Source organism: Lepidothrix coronata, unplaced genomic scaffold (assembly GCF_001604755.1).
Source record: "Lepidothrix coronata isolate B3197 unplaced genomic scaffold, Lepidothrix_coronata-1.0 Scaffold173, whole genome shotgun sequence".
Lineage (NCBI taxonomy): Eukaryota > Metazoa > Chordata > Aves > Passeriformes > Pipridae > Lepidothrix > Lepidothrix coronata.
Genome location: NW_016690353.1, coordinates 202,701 through 219,402, shown reverse-complemented (window position 1 = coordinate 219,402; position 16,702 = coordinate 202,701). Strand labels below are relative to the sequence as shown.

Here is a 16,702-nt window from a genome sequence, read left to right as displayed (position 1 = left end):
CAGATGGATCAATCCATGGATTCCCTAGTGCAGATGGATCAATCCATGGATTCCCTAGTGCAGATGGATCAATCCATGGATTCCCTAGTGCACATGGATCAGTCCATGGATGATCAGAACATCCCTCTCCTCACATGGCTGTAACTGGCTCCTGGATTCTTTGAAGCCATGTGAGCTCATCCCTGGCTCTTCAGTTTAGTGTGAAAAGGGATGGAAAAGTCAGGGCAGTTTTGTCCTTGTTAGTATTTATGGGAACAAGAACTTTTTCTTCTCTTTTATTTCCATTCTTCTGTTGGTTCCTTCCTGTGTTCACTAAACCCAGGCCAACTCTTGCTAGAAAAGCCCTTACACTGACCCACACCTACCCAAGCCCAGCTGCTGCTGCAGGGCCTCACCTTGTGCCATGGGGTGGGCACAGCTGATGGTGCCCTGGAGGACACAGGTACAGCAGAAATGTGAAGTCTGAGCAGCTTTCTGTGAAGAGGGAAGAGTTTTCTCATCAGAACTGGCTCTGGGAAGCAGAACAACTTGTGCAATTTGGCCAGTAAACGTGCTGGGAAATTATGCAGCTCCTCTTGATGAATGTTCCTAATGTTTTGTAGGCACACAGGGAGTCCTTCAGAGTCCTTTCTAAGGTGTTTTTTGAAGCTGTCTCACATCTCTTGTCTTTTGTGTGCTTGTATTTCATTCTAAACTGTTTGAGTCTGATTCCATTTCTCACTCCTGATGCTCCTTATCCAGAGCTTTTGAGTGAGTGACTCACTGCCAGCCCCTTGTGCTGTGCCTTGAGGAGGCAGCACAGAGTGTTGGTGTTCAATGGGCAGAGGCCTCTGCTCACGAAATCTTTTATGGGCAGAGCTTTCAATGTCTTCCTTGTGCGAGGGTGTTTTCACAGAGCTGTTCTGTGCATGTTCAAACCTGCAGGTGCATTTTGCCTGGGTGCTCCATAACCTACAGTTCCCAAACGTTTCTGTGTGGATCTGGTGCTCTGGAATGCACAACTTCTGCACTTGAAGAGTCAAATCAGTTTGAAAACCAGTTAAAATTTATCTGTTCTTGTGCAAAATTGTGCTGTCTTGGACTAAGTGCTTGTACTCTTCTGTTCCCTTATTTAATTTAATAAACCATTCTAATATGAAATTCTCTTTAAATTAGGATTGAGTGCACCCAGGGAAGTGTGATAATTTTTCCCTTAGCAGGACCAATCTCCCTTTTCTGTGCAGTTTCAGTTTGTGAATTAAACCTCAGAATTTAATGGCAGAAATAAAGCTCCCCGATTTCAGGATCAGTTCTCACAGAATCCAAACTCTGAACCCTGGATATTTTAATCTCCCCTGCATCTGTGACAGCAATTCTTTTTATCCTCCTGGACTAAGGAAACTGTGACTTTTACATAATATTCCGTGCTGCAGAAGGAATATATGGAGACCTGCACTGTTCTTCCCTGGGGTCTGGGAACTCCTGACACGTGTAGTTTGCAGGATCCTTTTCAATGAATGACATCTGTGCTTGACAATTCTAATTTGTTTGAGAGACATTTTGTGCCTCTGAAGTAAATCTTAGAACCTGAGGAAAAGAAAGAGTCTTTATTTGGAAATTTCTGTGTGTGAGAGAGAGCTGTAACATGATTTAATTGATCAAAAATAGCAGGAAACTGAATTCTGGGATCAGTGAGTGAACAAAGATGCTGCCACAGCTTCTGTTCAGGGCACTATTTGGGCCTTAAATGTCACTGTCTGCAAAAAAAAAAAAAAAAGCCAAATTGCTTTTGATGACAGAGTTACACCACTCTGACTATAATATACAGCAGTGCTCCATAAAGTGACACGTATCAAATGGAATTAGTGCAGTTGCTTTGGAGCTGAAATTGTGGATGTGTGAGTGTGTGCCAGACAAATTAATTACAGGGACCCTTAGGAAAGATGCTTTACATCCCTCCATTAATTTGGCACCAAATGTTTTTTACATCCCTCTCTCAAAATCTCCCGAAGGAGAAGACACTAAAATGAAGCCAGAGTTTATTTCTAAGAGCCAGGGTCTGGATACACCTGGACAGGAGGCAGAAGATCCTGAGAGCTGGGGAGGTTTCTTGAGGGCTGGTTCATTCCCTCCCGTGTCTTGTGGTGCAGGAGAGGATTTGAATTTGGTATCTGAGCTGCAAACTCCCATTTTTTTTTATTAAGCTGGCTGTGTCCTACTTGTGGTGACCCAAAGGCAGGGATGAAATGTGGGGGAGTATCAGGGTGTGGAATCTCTTGTTGGGCAAGGGAGGGAAAACCTGTAGGTGGGCTTTGGGACAGCCCTGGATTAGAGGCAGCAGATTCCCAAGTTAAACACACACTTATAATAATTGCTTTGACCTTAATTAGGTGTTTTATCAATGAGATTATCCTGAAGAAATGGTGTTAGGGAGCGTGGGTGTTAAGCAGTAGTGGAGAAGGTGAGAAAGGAAGGAGGCAGATAATTCCCTACCTGTGAAATGTGGGCAGCCTGAGCCCTCAGAAAGAAATACATAATTACTGGTTAAGGAAGGGATGAATTGCTGTCTTGCTGTTATGGGTGTCAGGAATCCAAACCCTTTCCCAGACCTTTGGCTGCTGAAAGGCTTTTCTACTGACCTGTGAGGAGTGCTAAACATGCTAATCTGCTGTAATAAACACTTGAAAAATATCTCTGTGCACCATAATGCAAGACACTGATGCCAAATGGGTCAAGAAAAATTCTGTTCTTGATCTGTTTAAAAAATACTCCAGAGCTCTTGCTGATTTCTAGGTGTCTGAAGAACAGAACAGTGTAATGCAACAGCAAAAAATGGTTGTTCTGTTCATATTTAGTCTCCTCTGCAGCAAACACGAAAGGTTTTGGAAATGTTTGGAACCCACAAAAGCGGATTTGGGTTGTTCTCTGTTAAAAGATTCAGAGCAGTAGTGCAAATTTTCACTGATGTCTGGTTTTCTTTTTTCTTTTTTTTCAGTCCCCACTTACAGAATGCAGCCTGTGACCCCCCTGGGGATCCTGTCCCTTGTCCTGAACATCATGTGTGGAGCTCTGAACCTCATCCGGGGAGTTCACCTGGCAGAATATTCATTTCAGGTACCTCTGATGGCACTGAATCCTGGGAATGAGCCAAAGGGAGACAATTCCTTGGGTAACCATGCTGAGGGTGGCTGTTCTGCTCCTTAGCAGAGCACACACCTTTCCACAAGAAGTGTTTTGTTTCTCCAGGGAGTGTACAACTTGTTACTCACCCGCTGGACCTGCTGTATTTTGTTGCATATCACAGCATTTTGCCTTTTATTCTGGTTAAAATTTGTAGAAATATTTTACTCTTGCCAGCCTGGCTGGATATTTTTTTTTCCCCCCTCTCTGTTCTTATATTTTAATTTTAGATCCTTCCCTGTAATTTTTGTTTGTTTTTTTTTTTTTAAAAACGAACATGAAAGTGCGAACAACATTTTAAAAACAAAAGTGTCCTGGTTGTGTGCTGACACAGTTTTATTTAGCAGGAACTGTCACATAAGCCTCAGTTCTTGGTGTCTTGTTCAATGATATTGATCTTGGTGTTTAACACTGTTACAGTCAATCAGCATAAACTAAGATGGGAGGTACTTGACTATTTTTATAGTGTTCTCAAATATCAAGCAGCACTTGCTAAAAACTCTGCCTGACGTAGTTGTTTGTCACTTCTTTTAATCCCAACAGGAGGACCATGAAGGAATTGGGAATGTGATAGCTTTTTTTGTACCTTTTCTAGCCTGTGTTTTTCAGGTATGTTCACTGTAAATAAGATTCTTTCTGATGATTTTGATATTCTGATACACAAGACAGAGCGATTTTCGGCTAAGCAGAGGTTTTTAATATCCTACCTGAATGATTCCAGTGGAATCACTGGAACTACAGTTAAATATGGCACAAATTTATGGCACAAAATTACAGCTAAAATGGCACATAAGTACAGTTAAAGGCACAATTTGACCCTTGGCAAATTGCAGCTGAGTGGGATAAATAAATGCTCTCTCAAAGATGATTCTTTCCCAAAGGGATGAATGTCTTTCTGTCAGTGCTAAACTTAGTGATGGGCTTTTGTAGCCCACCTTGAAGGACTAAGCAAATCTCAGCAACATTATTGAAAATGTTTTAATTTACATTGAAAATTACAGTTTATTCTGGTGGCAAATGCAGTGCTTGACTTCCTCAGACTTTTCCCTAAGGGGTTAGTTTTGCTGGCTTCCTTATGCAGAAGTGTTTGAGGAAAATACAGTGTGCTCCAAATGGGTTTTTCTTGAAAAATTCCTTAAATTCTGAAAACACTGCTGCACACCCTTTAACTTAAGGGCAATATGTTGTTGAAAAATCTTCAATTTTTAGCCTGTCATCACAGGAAGCTGCAGCAGTTGGGTTACTGGGAATAACATAATGCCTGCAGTGTGTTCATTCCCTTGTGCTGTTGCATTTGAATGATGGTTTGAGGACCACTCTCTGCAGGTTTCTATTTATTTATGGTGTTTAAAACCTGCAGAGGGGTTATTTATTGTATTATGATACAATTCAGTGTCTTTCAGCCTTCTCACACCTCTGCTCAGGGCAGAGCTTTGAGGTGAATATATTAGTTTAGATCTAAATTCTCAATGCAAGTGGCTTTTCACAAAGAAAGGCTCTGTCCTGCTTTTTTTCCCAGTCAGTACCTGGAGCCAGGGAAGCTCAATAAAGGAATGTTGCCTCTCATCCTTTTGATTTACAGCAGGCATCTTCCCAAAAATGCCTGTGCATAAATTGCAGTGATCTCTGCCTGTGGCACCAGCACAGTTGGAAACTGTGACCTGAAGTGAGAAAGGCTGAGCTGCTCCTGCCTGAGTTAAAAAAAGGGACTCTTCTGTCAGCACTTGGAGCTTTTAGTTTGCTCCTAAAAGGGTTGTTGCTCTTCACACGTTCTCAGCAAGTGGGTTCCACCTGTCCCAAGCAGCAATTCCTGCTGTATCCCAGGGTTTATGTGGTTCAGCCCTGACACTACCTCTCTGCTCCTGTTGCAGTGTTACTTGTACCTCTTCTACACCTCTGGGAGGAAGGTGAAGACATTTGTGCTCCTTTTCTGTGTCTGTTTTTGCAACATCCACCTCTATGGATTAAGGAACCTCTGGCAAATCGCCTTCCACATGGGAGTGGCATCCCTTTCCTCCTACCAGATCCTGACAAGGCAACTCCTGGAGAAACAGCCTGACTGTGGTGTATGAAAAAGCACTTGGGGTTTGCTACTCTGTTTTTACAACCGGTTGGTTTTTCTTTTTGTATTCACCTGGCCAAAAATAGCTCGGGGTATTTTTAGAGACTTGTCACAATGGCTGTTGCAAGGAGGGCAGTTCCAGGCAACTTGAAATAAGTAGGATGCTGGAATCATGTCCAACACCCAGTGAGTGAGGAGTGTAGCTGGGTTTGATGTGGTGGTGGTGCACGGGACATCTTGCCAGGTGGCATCAACAGATGGAGGTTCTTAACCATCCACAGGCTTTTACACCTTGACTTACACCATCCACACAGCATTTTGCCATTTGTCTTTCTGCCTTTGTGACAGTTTGGCAGGTCAGTGTCTTGCCCTGCTTCTGAAAATGCCAAAACCGCGTGGCAAAAATGAAGATCGAAGTGACGGGGAACGTTTTTGTCTCTGGAATTTGTGGAGGGTTGAGATTCGTGGTAAATGTTAGTAAAGGAGTTGTTTGCTGCAATTAGGTGAGTTCACAATCAGTGGGAAAAGTGGTCAGGGGGAGTTTCAGGGTGATTTGTCTGGGTTTTGAAGGGCAGGAAAAGGCTGTGGCTCTTTTAAAAACCATAAAGGCTATAAATATCTCCTGGCTAAACTGCACATTGTAGTTAAGTGTGTGCTCAGTGGTTAATTGCAACAGTGCTTGGGCAGCATAAAATAAACCAAGTGAGTGATCTCTCAGCTCAAGTGGCCTTTGTTTCCTTGGTTAAGGTCACTTTTAGTACAAGGGCAATTCCATATTTGCTTGGTCTGTATGGATAATAAATCTTCCAAGCCTGCTTGTGCCAGGCCATTGACTCCTTCACCTTTTTAAAAGAAATTATGTGTGGCTGGTGAGTAAAAACCCATTTCCAGGAGTGGGAAGCAAGAGCAGGTTCTCTTCATTCTGTAGAACACCTTCAGTTAATGGTGTAGAGTTCTTAGATGAATTCCTGAGTGTGCACTTTGGAATATACAGGACTGCAGAGCTGGAACTCTTCACCTCTGCTGCACTGGCTGTGCTGGGATGTCACATATCCAGGTGCAGCGGGGCATTTTAGAACACAGATGAATAATTTAGGGCTGTCTGTTAAAAAAAAAAAATGCACAGCATTTTGATGCAGCAGGGTGGTGGGGATTCAAATTGAGGTGTAGAGAACTGTAGGTGCGTTATTGCGGGATTATGGTCCTAAAATTTCCTTTTATTTTTGTTCTTGAGAATTTTTATTTTGTTTGTTTTTTTTTCTTTCTTTCTTTCTTTCTGGTCGCCCCCGTTTCGTTCACCAAAGATTTCTTTTCCTCTCACATAATCTCTACCTCTGGTTGCAAAGAGATTAATTAACGTGCAGCCGAGTTGTGGGTTTTTTTTGCAGAAGCACTTAAAAAAAAAATTACTTTCTTGTGTCTCAGTGACTTTTCCTGAAATCTCAGGACGCAAACACGAGTATCAGTGGAGGATCAGACCAGAAATTTGTGGTGCTGTACTTTGGAAGCACTCCTGGATGCAGCTGATTGCAACAACAGCAGGGATAGGCTGCCCATTACAGCCTGACCAGTTTCTAGGACATCAAGGGACTTAAATCCAGAGCTTTTCCCAGTAGGAAAATGTAGATATTTCTTTTTCATTGCACTTACTGTAACACTAACATCATAAAAGCCTCTAAATGTGAGGCTGGTAGGAATGATGGAGGGGTAGAATACAGCTGGAGCTGTGTGCCATGAGGGAATTCCCTTGTGTTATAAGGGAATGGATTAAAGTTTTTTGTCTGTCATTATCCCAGTTCTCTTTGAGTGGAAAACTGAAGCCAGAACTCAGCCACTGTCCTGAAGACACCCAGGTGACCCCACAGATGTGAGGAGTTATAATTTATATACTGTTATAATGCTGCTCAGTCCCAGTTTTCCTTGGAAAGGTTCTTTTGGAGACCTCGTGGGAACTAAGCCACGAGTTTGGATCACAAGTTTAAAAAAAAAAAAAAAGAAAAGCTGAAAAAAATAACCCCCCAAAAATCTGATACTGGAAATTTAACACTTAAAAGGATACTGGATCTGATTGTATTTTCTGGGAGCATAAACTGGGTGTCAACCCACAGGGTTATCATGGGGAATCATCCTGTGGGGAAAGGATGGAGGATTTTATGCTACAGATGGACAAAACTTTCGGAAAAGGACTTTAGTGACATGACCCAACTCCCTGCTCCTGCCTTTTTAGCCTAAATCTGGCTAAATGATCCAAAAGAGCTTTCCTGTTCCTTGGCTAAAGCCAGGCTGCTCCAGCTTAAGGCACACAGAGCATTTACAGCTGGGGCATTCCTCATCCTTGGACTAAGCTGACTGGAAGAAGCTGTAACATTCCCAATGATTCCCAAGCATCCAGCTGTTTGCTGTGTCACAAAACAAATCCCTGTGCCAGGTGATGTGACCCACAGCTCTGCAGCAGTGGTACAACAAGGTGTCTGGGTAATTTATGTAATTAACATAAAGTGGATAAAGGTTAAATTCAGCTTTCATTTAATTTCTTTTTCCTTAAAATGTTTCAGTAAAATCAAACCAAACCCGTTGGTTCAGTTCTGCCTTTGCCTAAACTGATATTTTTTTGCTTTGTGGATTAATTGGAGGATGTGACTGGATCTTTATAATCTTTAGATCTTTCCTACTCAGTGACCAAATCTCTGCTTTGCTGTTAGTCTTAATCCCTTTGCAACCTTTTTTCTCCCCCCCCTGTAATATGTGTAAACCATATTAAGGAATCTCCATGGATTAGTCTGTGTGCACTAACACTGTGCACTCTGTAGCTTTGGATTGGGATTCCAAGGATGAGGCAGAGCTCTCGTAGTTGGCCCTATTTTTATTTTTAATGTTGGTATTTAGAGTGGCTCCCACATCCACGTGGTATTTATACAGTTGAACATCTTCTCCTGGTGGAGCAGCAGGAGGAATAGAATAGTTTACATGGATCTCAGTGCTTTAAGATTTAATAAAAAAGAATGACTTGCAGTTTGAGTACATGAGATCTGACTCACAATGTGGGATTATTCCTGTATTGAATCAAATCCCCGGGGAGAAATCCATCCCTTTTTGTTCCACTTTAAACTGTTTAATGTAGTTTGAATTGCATCTTCTTAATTCTGTCAGTTTGCAAGATAAGTCTGCTGGAAACTCTTTTCCTCTCCCAGCGGCTCAGCACAAGAAAATTGGCAAAGAATAAACTCCAATAATTTCCAGATTTTCAGTGCTTAGTCACTTTATGAAGCTGATAATTTTCTGTGGGGTTTTTTTCCCCCCTTTCTCCCAAAAACCTGTTGAGTTTGTAGAAGGTGGGCTGGTACCTTTTTAGACATTTTTGCACTGTATTAATAATTGAACCTGTGTAAATGTGTATAAAAAATCATTTTGCATGTATATATGTACATATATCTAATAAATGGCTTTTTTTTCTAATGGTTGTCTTCGTTTAGAGTTTTGAATTAACTGATTATATCAAAAACAAGTTGATCAGCTTTTCATTTTTGGAGGCACCTTTACTGTTCTGTGTGGCATCGGTTGAACTAAGTAAATACATTTATAAATATGGGCATAGCAACTTTGTTATCCAAGCAGGAGATTGCAGCAGGCTGTGATATAATATTTTTATAGCTTTAACAATCTTGCTCTTTAATTTCAGAGACTGTTGCAGGGGCTTTTCCTGCAAAACTTGTATTTTGAAGTGTTGAAGTGTGTGAAATAAGATGTAACACAGTCCCATAAGTCCTTTTCCAGCTTCCTGGAAGTGAGTAACTGGGATGTGGCAGTTTGCTGTTGGGATTTTAGCCTGGTCTCTGAGTGGAAATAGGCCAGTCAGTCCCTGCTCAGAGCTTGTGGGCTTTTTTTTGGCCATTTTCAGCCCTGAAGACACCAATCCATCAGCTTTACAGCAATGAATGGCTGTATGTGACAGAAAAATCCAGCTTTCCCACCACTGGAATATGGTAGGTTCAGGTGTGCTTTGGGAAGGGTGCTTTGTGGGACAGGACTCAGAGGACCCTGCTGGATCAGGAACCAGAATAATCAGAATAAGGTAAAAATCAAAGAGCTGGAAGAAGTCAGGCTCGTGGAATTAGTGGGTTTGTCCCATTTTTCTGCCCCCTGGTTCACCACAGGAATGACACCTTCAAAAGTGAAAGAGAGGGGGTTTAGCTCAGATGTCAGGAAGAAATTCTTCCCTGTGAGGGTGGGGAGGCCCTGGCACAGGTTGCCCAGAGAAGCTGTGGCTGCCCCTGGATCCCTGGAAGTGTCCAAGGCCAGGTTGGAGCAACCTGGGCTAGTGGAAGGTGTCCCTGCCCATGGCAGGGTTGGAACTGGATGATCTTTAAGATCCCTTCCAACCCAAACCATTCTGGGATCTGTAGCAAAAGCAAAACATGATGCTCGGAGAGAGGGAGAAGCCCCTGGAATGGGGGGAGAGGTGGAGCAGGGGGAGGTAACAGGGGAGGGAGGAGGGAGCCTCATTCTTCTGAACTGCTCTGCCCTTTGAAATCGAGGTGTTATTTTTGTTCTGTAAATAAATGATTGCTCAAAGCGTGTTTCTTCTCCAGCTGCCAATAGAGAAGAACAGCAGCCTCTCCCTTTTCTTCTAAGGTGAGGGGAGGAAGCAATTATAACTCCCTTTCTCTTTTGAAGATGCTGATAAAAGGAGGTGGGAGGATCAGGGGGGGCCCTGTGCCGAAAGAGAAACAACTCCTCAGGTGATAGAAGTACATGTTTTTATTTTAAGCGAAGTAACTCTGCTTCTGCTGTGTGCTGGCTTTCAGATGTGACCTAATTGCATGTAAAAACTGTTCTGTTGGGGAGGGGAAGGAAACCTTGGCCACAAAAACAGGGCCAGGCAGGAGGTGGGGGCAGCTGAACCGTCACTCTCAAGAGGGATTTGCTTTAAAAACCCTTGACTGCTTCGCCTCAGTGGCGAGGTGCCTCTGCTGAGGATGGAGCTTGGAGGGGTCAGAGGCTTCATTCCACCCCTTTTGGCTTTTACAGGCACCTCCTGCTTGTCTGCAAATAAATTCTCTCCCCAAGGTTTGACCTTTTGGAGAAGGTTTTGGAGAGCAGCAGTGCCGCCCCGGCAGGAGATGAAGGTGTGTTTGAGCTCCCCGGGGCAGGTGTGGAAATGAATCCTCTTCACCTCAGCCCTTCTTTTCAATAAGGGCTTAACAAAGGGGTATTTTTAAATTGCACCATTTGCTGGGCACTGTGAAGTGTTCTGGCAAAAATGAGGGCCAGGAGTAGCACCTGCTGTGTTTTGCCGTGCTGCAAATGTGTAATATCAGGCCCCAGAGTAAAATTAACCCCCCTGTGAGGAAAGTTAACTCTACCCCAGCTAAAACCAGCACACCCTGTGTTCATCAGGGGCTTCTGGGAGGGCTGTTCACAGAGAGGAGCTGTTAAACTCTGGGAGTGGAGATATATTTTTATATATACATATTTTTAATATATTTATATATTTATATATATATTTTTAATATATATTTTTTTTATATAGTGACTCACCAAGTCACTGGCACAGGTTGCCCAGAGAAGCTGTGGCTGCCCCATCCCTGGATGTGTCCCAGGCCAGGTTGGAGCAACTGGCCTGGTGGAAGGTGTCCCTGCCCATGGCAGGGGTGTGGAATGAGATGATCTTTAAGGTCCCTTCCAACCCAAACCATTCTGATTCCCTTGATCCATTTTTTCTAGCCCTAGGAAGGCTGATCCAGGCTGCTTGGAAGAACCGTTTTAAAAGTAATTAAATGGCAAGACAAAACAAAGAGCCCTAAAAAGTCTTTGCTTTCTGTTCCCATTTAAAGTACAAACTAAGCAAAATGCAGAAGGCCTTAAAATTCCCTTTGGTGGAACAAATGTCATTTGATATGAGAATGGTAAGAAAGAGTTGAAATTGTGACCATTAAAATGTAAAGCACCACTCAGTCCAGTAGGGAGGGCTGGGATTTATTGTTTCATTATGCAAAGAAGGACACTCACATCCCAAATCCCTTGTTTCATGGGCTCTTGTAGGGAAATATTAAAGAGCAATTGGGTGGGAAGGTCAGCCCCCAGTTCCATCAGTGCCCATTGGAATGCACAGGGCAAAACAAACACGAGGCCTCCTCCTGGGAGGTGCCACCTCCTCCTGCTGTGGTTGGTGGCCTTGGGTGAGAGCAAAGGGCACAGACCTGGCAGGATTGATCCCAAAATACTCCCATTTACCTGCTGGGTGAGGCAAAAAAACCCATCAAGCTGCACTGAAGGTGCCAAATAAACCTGTGCAGGTCACATCAGGCTTTCAGGAGCAGAGCCCCCTGTGTTTGATGGGGTACAGGGTGCCCTAAATTACATGCTTGGAAGATGTGACAGTACAACCACAGCTGCTGAGCGTGGCTCTGGGTGGCAGGGATGGCAGTGGCGATCCCTCATCCTGGGATTTGCTGTTTCCCTGGGTTAGGAATGACCTGAGTGCATGTACAGGTGAACAAGGGATCACCTTCCCCAGGTAACAAGTGATAGGAGGAGAGAAAATGGCCTCGAGTTGCACCAGGTTCCCCCCTCAGCCAGGGGAGGTTTAGATTAGATTTTAGGAAGGATTTTCTTTTACTGAAAGGGTGGTCAGGCACTGGGACAGGCTGCCCAGGGAAGTGATGGAGTCACAATCCCTGGAAGTGCTCAAAAACCACGTGGATGTGTCACTTATGGGGGTGTTGCTGAGTTGACAGTTGGACTCGAAGATCTTAAAGGTCTTTTCCAACCCCAACAATTCCGTGGTTCTGTGGCATCAGGCATCCCTGCATGACAAGGCAGAAGTTGGGCAGGTCTGCTCTGAGCATCCCCAGGAGCTGGGACATCCTTCCAGGAGATGAATCCTCTTCCAGGGTCATGGCTTTCACCTGCACACAGGTCTCATTTAGGGCTAGAGAGGCATTCAGGTGACACAGAGCAGGAACTCTGATGTCTGAGGCATCTCAGAGCTGGACGTGTGGTCAGGCTGGGCTGCTGGTTTGGGCTCAGAAGCCAAAATTCCCGTGGTGTATCATGGAATCATTAGGGTTGGAAAAGCCCTCCAAGATCACCAAATCCAACCATTAACCCAGCACTGCCAGGTCCACCACTAAACCATGTCCCCAAGTGCCACATCTACACGTTTTTTGGACACTTCCAGGGACAGTGTTGGTACTTCTGCTGTGACTTGCCCATGTGTACCAAAGTCATAATGTCATTTTTCTCCTCTTTGAAGCTTCTTCCTGCCTTGTCCTGCAGCTGCTGGGGCTGGAGGGGGCAGGTGAGAAGCAGCAGCACTTGGTGCTCTCAAGGTCAATACCCTGAACCAAGCAGGGGGAAAACCTTGCTCCCAACATTCCCAGGACTCAGGTGTCCCAGGATTTCCTGATTCCCCTCCAAGCATGAGGTACATAACACTTCCCTGAAAGTGTTCAAGGCCAGCTTGGACAGGGCTTGGAGCAACCTGGGCTAGTGAAAGGTGTCCCTGCCTGTGGCAGGGGTTGGAACTGGATGATCTTTAAGGTCCCTCCCAACCCAAACCATTCTATGATTCTGTGATATCAAAGAGTACTTAGATTTAAAACAAAAAAATTGATATAAAGGAGTATTTTGATTTGAAACAATGAATTTGAAACAGTCTCTTCAGTGTTACTTCTTGAGCTTCCTCCTTCTCCCCTTTCCAGGCACTGGGAGGCACCAGTGCACAAGCTAATTCTGTTCCCAGGCTGGGAGGGAAGCCAAGCAGCTGACTCAGCTACAGTTTTCCCAGTAGATTTTGCCATAGGACTCCTGAAACAGAGATAAAACACCCTGGAGACTGTAGAAGGATCCCTTCAGGGCTGCAAATCCACTTACCCGGCGAGGCTGGAACCGATTTGTCAGGAGCAAAGTCACTGCAGCTCTTTTTTTTTTTTTTTTTTTGTCTCTGCCTGTCTTTAAGGAACAAAGGATTGTGCTAAATATTGGTGCTCCTGCTCTAAGCTTTGTTCTCAGCCTGAGGGATTCAGGAAGGGACTGGAGGGTTCTGAGAGGAGAAACCAGCAGCTTAATTAACAGGCAGTCTGGAGGCCCCCATGCATACATTGCTGGCCCTTAATCCATCTGCAGTGACTGCTTGGAAAGTTAAGTCATGGAGAGGGATTTGAGGCAAAGCCTTGTTTCCAAAACTCTGCTAATAAATGGGTTAAGGGATGATGCTGCCCTTTACTGCCCAGAGGAGTGGGAGGATGAGAGTAGAAGACACGTAGGGTCACTCCCAGGCAGGACCTGGGGAGTATCCCCTGAGCCAGCACTGGGCAGAGGCTGGAGCTGTCAGAGGTCACCAGGCTGCTCCCAGTGACCAAAGCCTGAGAGATGCTTTGCTGGTGCTGGAAGGGACCTCTCAGGACCTCGTTAGTCCTTCCTCCTCCCCAGCAGTGTGTGCTCTGGGATTAACTTGTTTTTATAACCACCTCTTCTCCTTGCCCTTTTGCTTTGCTGCCAGCAGTGCTGATTCCTGATTCCTGATTCCCTCCTCCCACAGGGGCAGGGAAATTGGGTGGGTGTGAAGGAGAAACTGGATCTCCTTCGCCACAAGCCCACGTGTACCAGCACACTGGATGGAGGAACAGGAGGCAGGGAAGAGCAGGAATAGGGATGCTTGGGACAGCCACACTGCACCCTGGTCAGGTCTGCTCTAACCTCATCCTAATGCCTGAGCTCCTCAGGGCACATGGGGGAAGAGGTGCCACTGGATGCTTCCTCCTGGAGAAACCTGTCCACTGGCAGGAGGAGGTGGCACAGTGTGCCAAGGCCAGGTAAACAGGGTGGATTTTTCCCAGCTTAATCCCACAGCAAATTTTCTGCTGTTTAGGGGTGAAGAGGAGCTGCCTGGCTCCTCTGAAGAGTCGTGTTGGCATCTACCAAAAGTTTCCTACTTCTGGTATCGCTGTGTGGTCAGGGAAAATGTTCTTTCCCAGACAAAATTTAACAGGTTTTTTTCAGCAGTTTCTTACCCTGCAGTGTTTTTTGGTGTTTGTTTTTTTTTTTTTTCTTTTAAATCCCTTCCTGATGATTGCCTAGAGAGTGATGGGTTGTCATGCACCACCTCTTCACCGGCAGAGAGAGGGGCAGATCTCAGATGGCAGCTGGTACCGGGTACCATCCTCCTGAAAAGGGCACAGCTGCCTGTTAGAAAAACCCCAAATTCCCAGATGTGCTCCTGCACTGCATGGATTATAGAGGTTTACCTGGCTTGGAAGCCACCTGCCAGCTTGCTCTGAAAGGATCTTGGCCATAATTGGGGATTGCTGGCTGGAAGTGAGGCAGCAGCAGAGACTCTGCTCCTGCCAGGATGAGGAGCAACCACTGAATCATAGGATAGTTCGAGTTGGAAGAGACCTTCTAAAGGTCACCAAGTGACCTTGAAGATGCCTGAGTTCAAATTATTCCCTTTGGGAACAGCTGTGGGAGGGTCTCTGTGAGCCAGGAATATCAGCTGTACCACCCCACATCCCCTTCAGGGCTCAGACACAAGCAGAACCAAACTCCTGGGTCTCTGGGACTGGACAAGACCATTGTCCACAGAGATGCAGCTCCAGCAGCTCCCAGTTGTTTGCTCACCCTCTTTAACCAGGAGCAATAAACCCCACAGTGGCCAGTTGGTGTCTAAACAACAACTCAACTCTGGGACCATCACATCCCAAAGGCATTCCAGGGGCATGGTTTCTGCTCACCTGGATAGACACCTCCATCCTTTGGGGGAATGAGCCAACTGGGAGGGCTGGCAAGAAAACCTTTCCTTTGCCACTGGTTAGAAACTGAATTCTTGACCATTGTTCTGTATTGGCAGGTCTTGCTCTGCACCCCTAATTATTGCTGGGGGATTGCACCTAAAATACTCAGTCCAGCTCGGGTTTGCTAATCCAAAAGGAATGTGGAGGAGCTGGAGAGGATCTGGTGAAAGGATGTAGTGATGGCTGGAGCAAAAGTCTGTGACCTACCAGGAGAGGTCAGGGAGATGGGTTTGTTTTGGTCTGGAGAAGAAGCTGGGGGAAAATCTGATGGGAGCAGAAAGTGTACATGGAGAACTCACTGGCTGGAAAACTGCTTGGCAGAAAAGGATCTGGGGGTGCTGATCAACAGCAGCTGAACACGAGCCCAGGTGGCCAAGGAGGCCAAGGGCCCCTGGCTTGGATCACCACTAGTTCTGGCCACAGGACCAGGGCAGGGATTGTCCCCCGTGCTGGGCACTGCTGAGGCCACACCTCAAATCCTGGGGGGCAGTTTTGGGTCCCTCACAACAAGAAAGACATGGAGGGGCTGGAGCGTGTGCAGGGAAGGGAACGGAGCTGGGAAGGGGCTGGAGCAGCAGGAGCAGCTGAGGGAGCTGGGGGGGCTCAGCCTGGAGAAAAGGAGGCTCAGGGGGGACCTTCTGGCTCTGCAACCCCCTGACAGGAGGGGGGAGCCGGGGGGGGGTGTTGGGCTCTGCTCCCAGTAATTAGCAACAGCATGAGATGAAATGGCCTCACATTGTGCCAGGGGAGGTTTAGGTTGGACATTAGAAAAAATGTCTTGCTCAAAAGGGTGGTCAGGCATTGGAACAGGCTACCAGGGAAGTGTTGGAATAACCATCCCCAGAAGGGTTCCAGAGGTGTGTGGACGTGGCACTTGGGGACGTGGGTTAGGGGTGAGCACAGTGCTGAGGTAACAGGTGGACTCGATGATCCCAGACATCTTTTCCAACCCTAACAATTCCATGATTCTGTGATTGCAGCTTGGGAGGCTCAGGCTGGGCACTGGATAAAAACATGGCTGGGAGGACAGGGAAGCTCTGGAGAGTGTCACACAGATTGAGATCTCTCCATCCCCAGAGACTGTCACGTCTTGGCTGGGCAAAGCCACAGCTGACGGGAACCAGTGTTGGTGTCAGCCCTGCCTTGAGCCAAAGGCTGGACTAGATGTCCCTTCCAACAGCCATCTCTCTGATTTAATGTCCCTTCCAACCACATCTCTGTGATTTCACAAACCTGTGATTTAATGTCCCTTCCAAGCAGCACCTCTGTGACTTTACAAGCCTGTGACACCCTGTGATTTAGAGCTCTGGATGCTGCTCAGCTACTTCACAACGGTCTTAAATTAACACAGTATTAAAATAAATCCCACCAACAACCCTAAATCAAATTGATCTCCCTGCAGGTTCTCTCGCTCCAAATGGAACATTAACGTAATTTAGGAAGAGCAGGAAGGATTCACAGAGTACTTTGAGGGCATTTTTATCATTTCACACCCACATTGTCTGTCCTGTGGCTGTGAAATGTAGACCTTGCCACATGTTCCACAACCAGCCTTGTGGTGGGGAGGGAATGCACCTTGTGTTGGGATGGTGCTGACCTGCAGCACATCAGATTTACAGCTGCCATCTGAGGGGATTGCTTGTCCTTTGAAGATCTTGTTCCCATTTGGAAGGTGACCTCAGAGCCT

General features: G+C 45.6%; 1 protein-coding gene across 2 annotated transcripts in view; it reads left to right on the top strand.

Annotated features, from left to right (window-relative positions):
- The window catches only part of SEC22C (SEC22 homolog C, vesicle trafficking protein), a 23,686-nt gene extending 15,009 nt beyond the window's left edge, over nt 1-8,677 (top strand). For both annotated transcript variants that reach the window (XM_017830049.1, XM_017830050.1), the window contains exons 6-8: nt 2,975-3,093; nt 3,703-3,768; nt 5,031-8,677. In XM_017830049.1, coding sequence (XP_017685538.1) covers nt 2,975-3,093; nt 3,703-3,768; nt 5,031-5,231 — 386 coding nt within the window. In that variant the 3' untranslated portion in view covers nt 5,232-8,677. The remainder of the gene's footprint in view (nt 1-2,974; nt 3,094-3,702; nt 3,769-5,030) is intronic.
- Nucleotides 8,678-16,702: the final 8,025 nt, after the last annotated feature.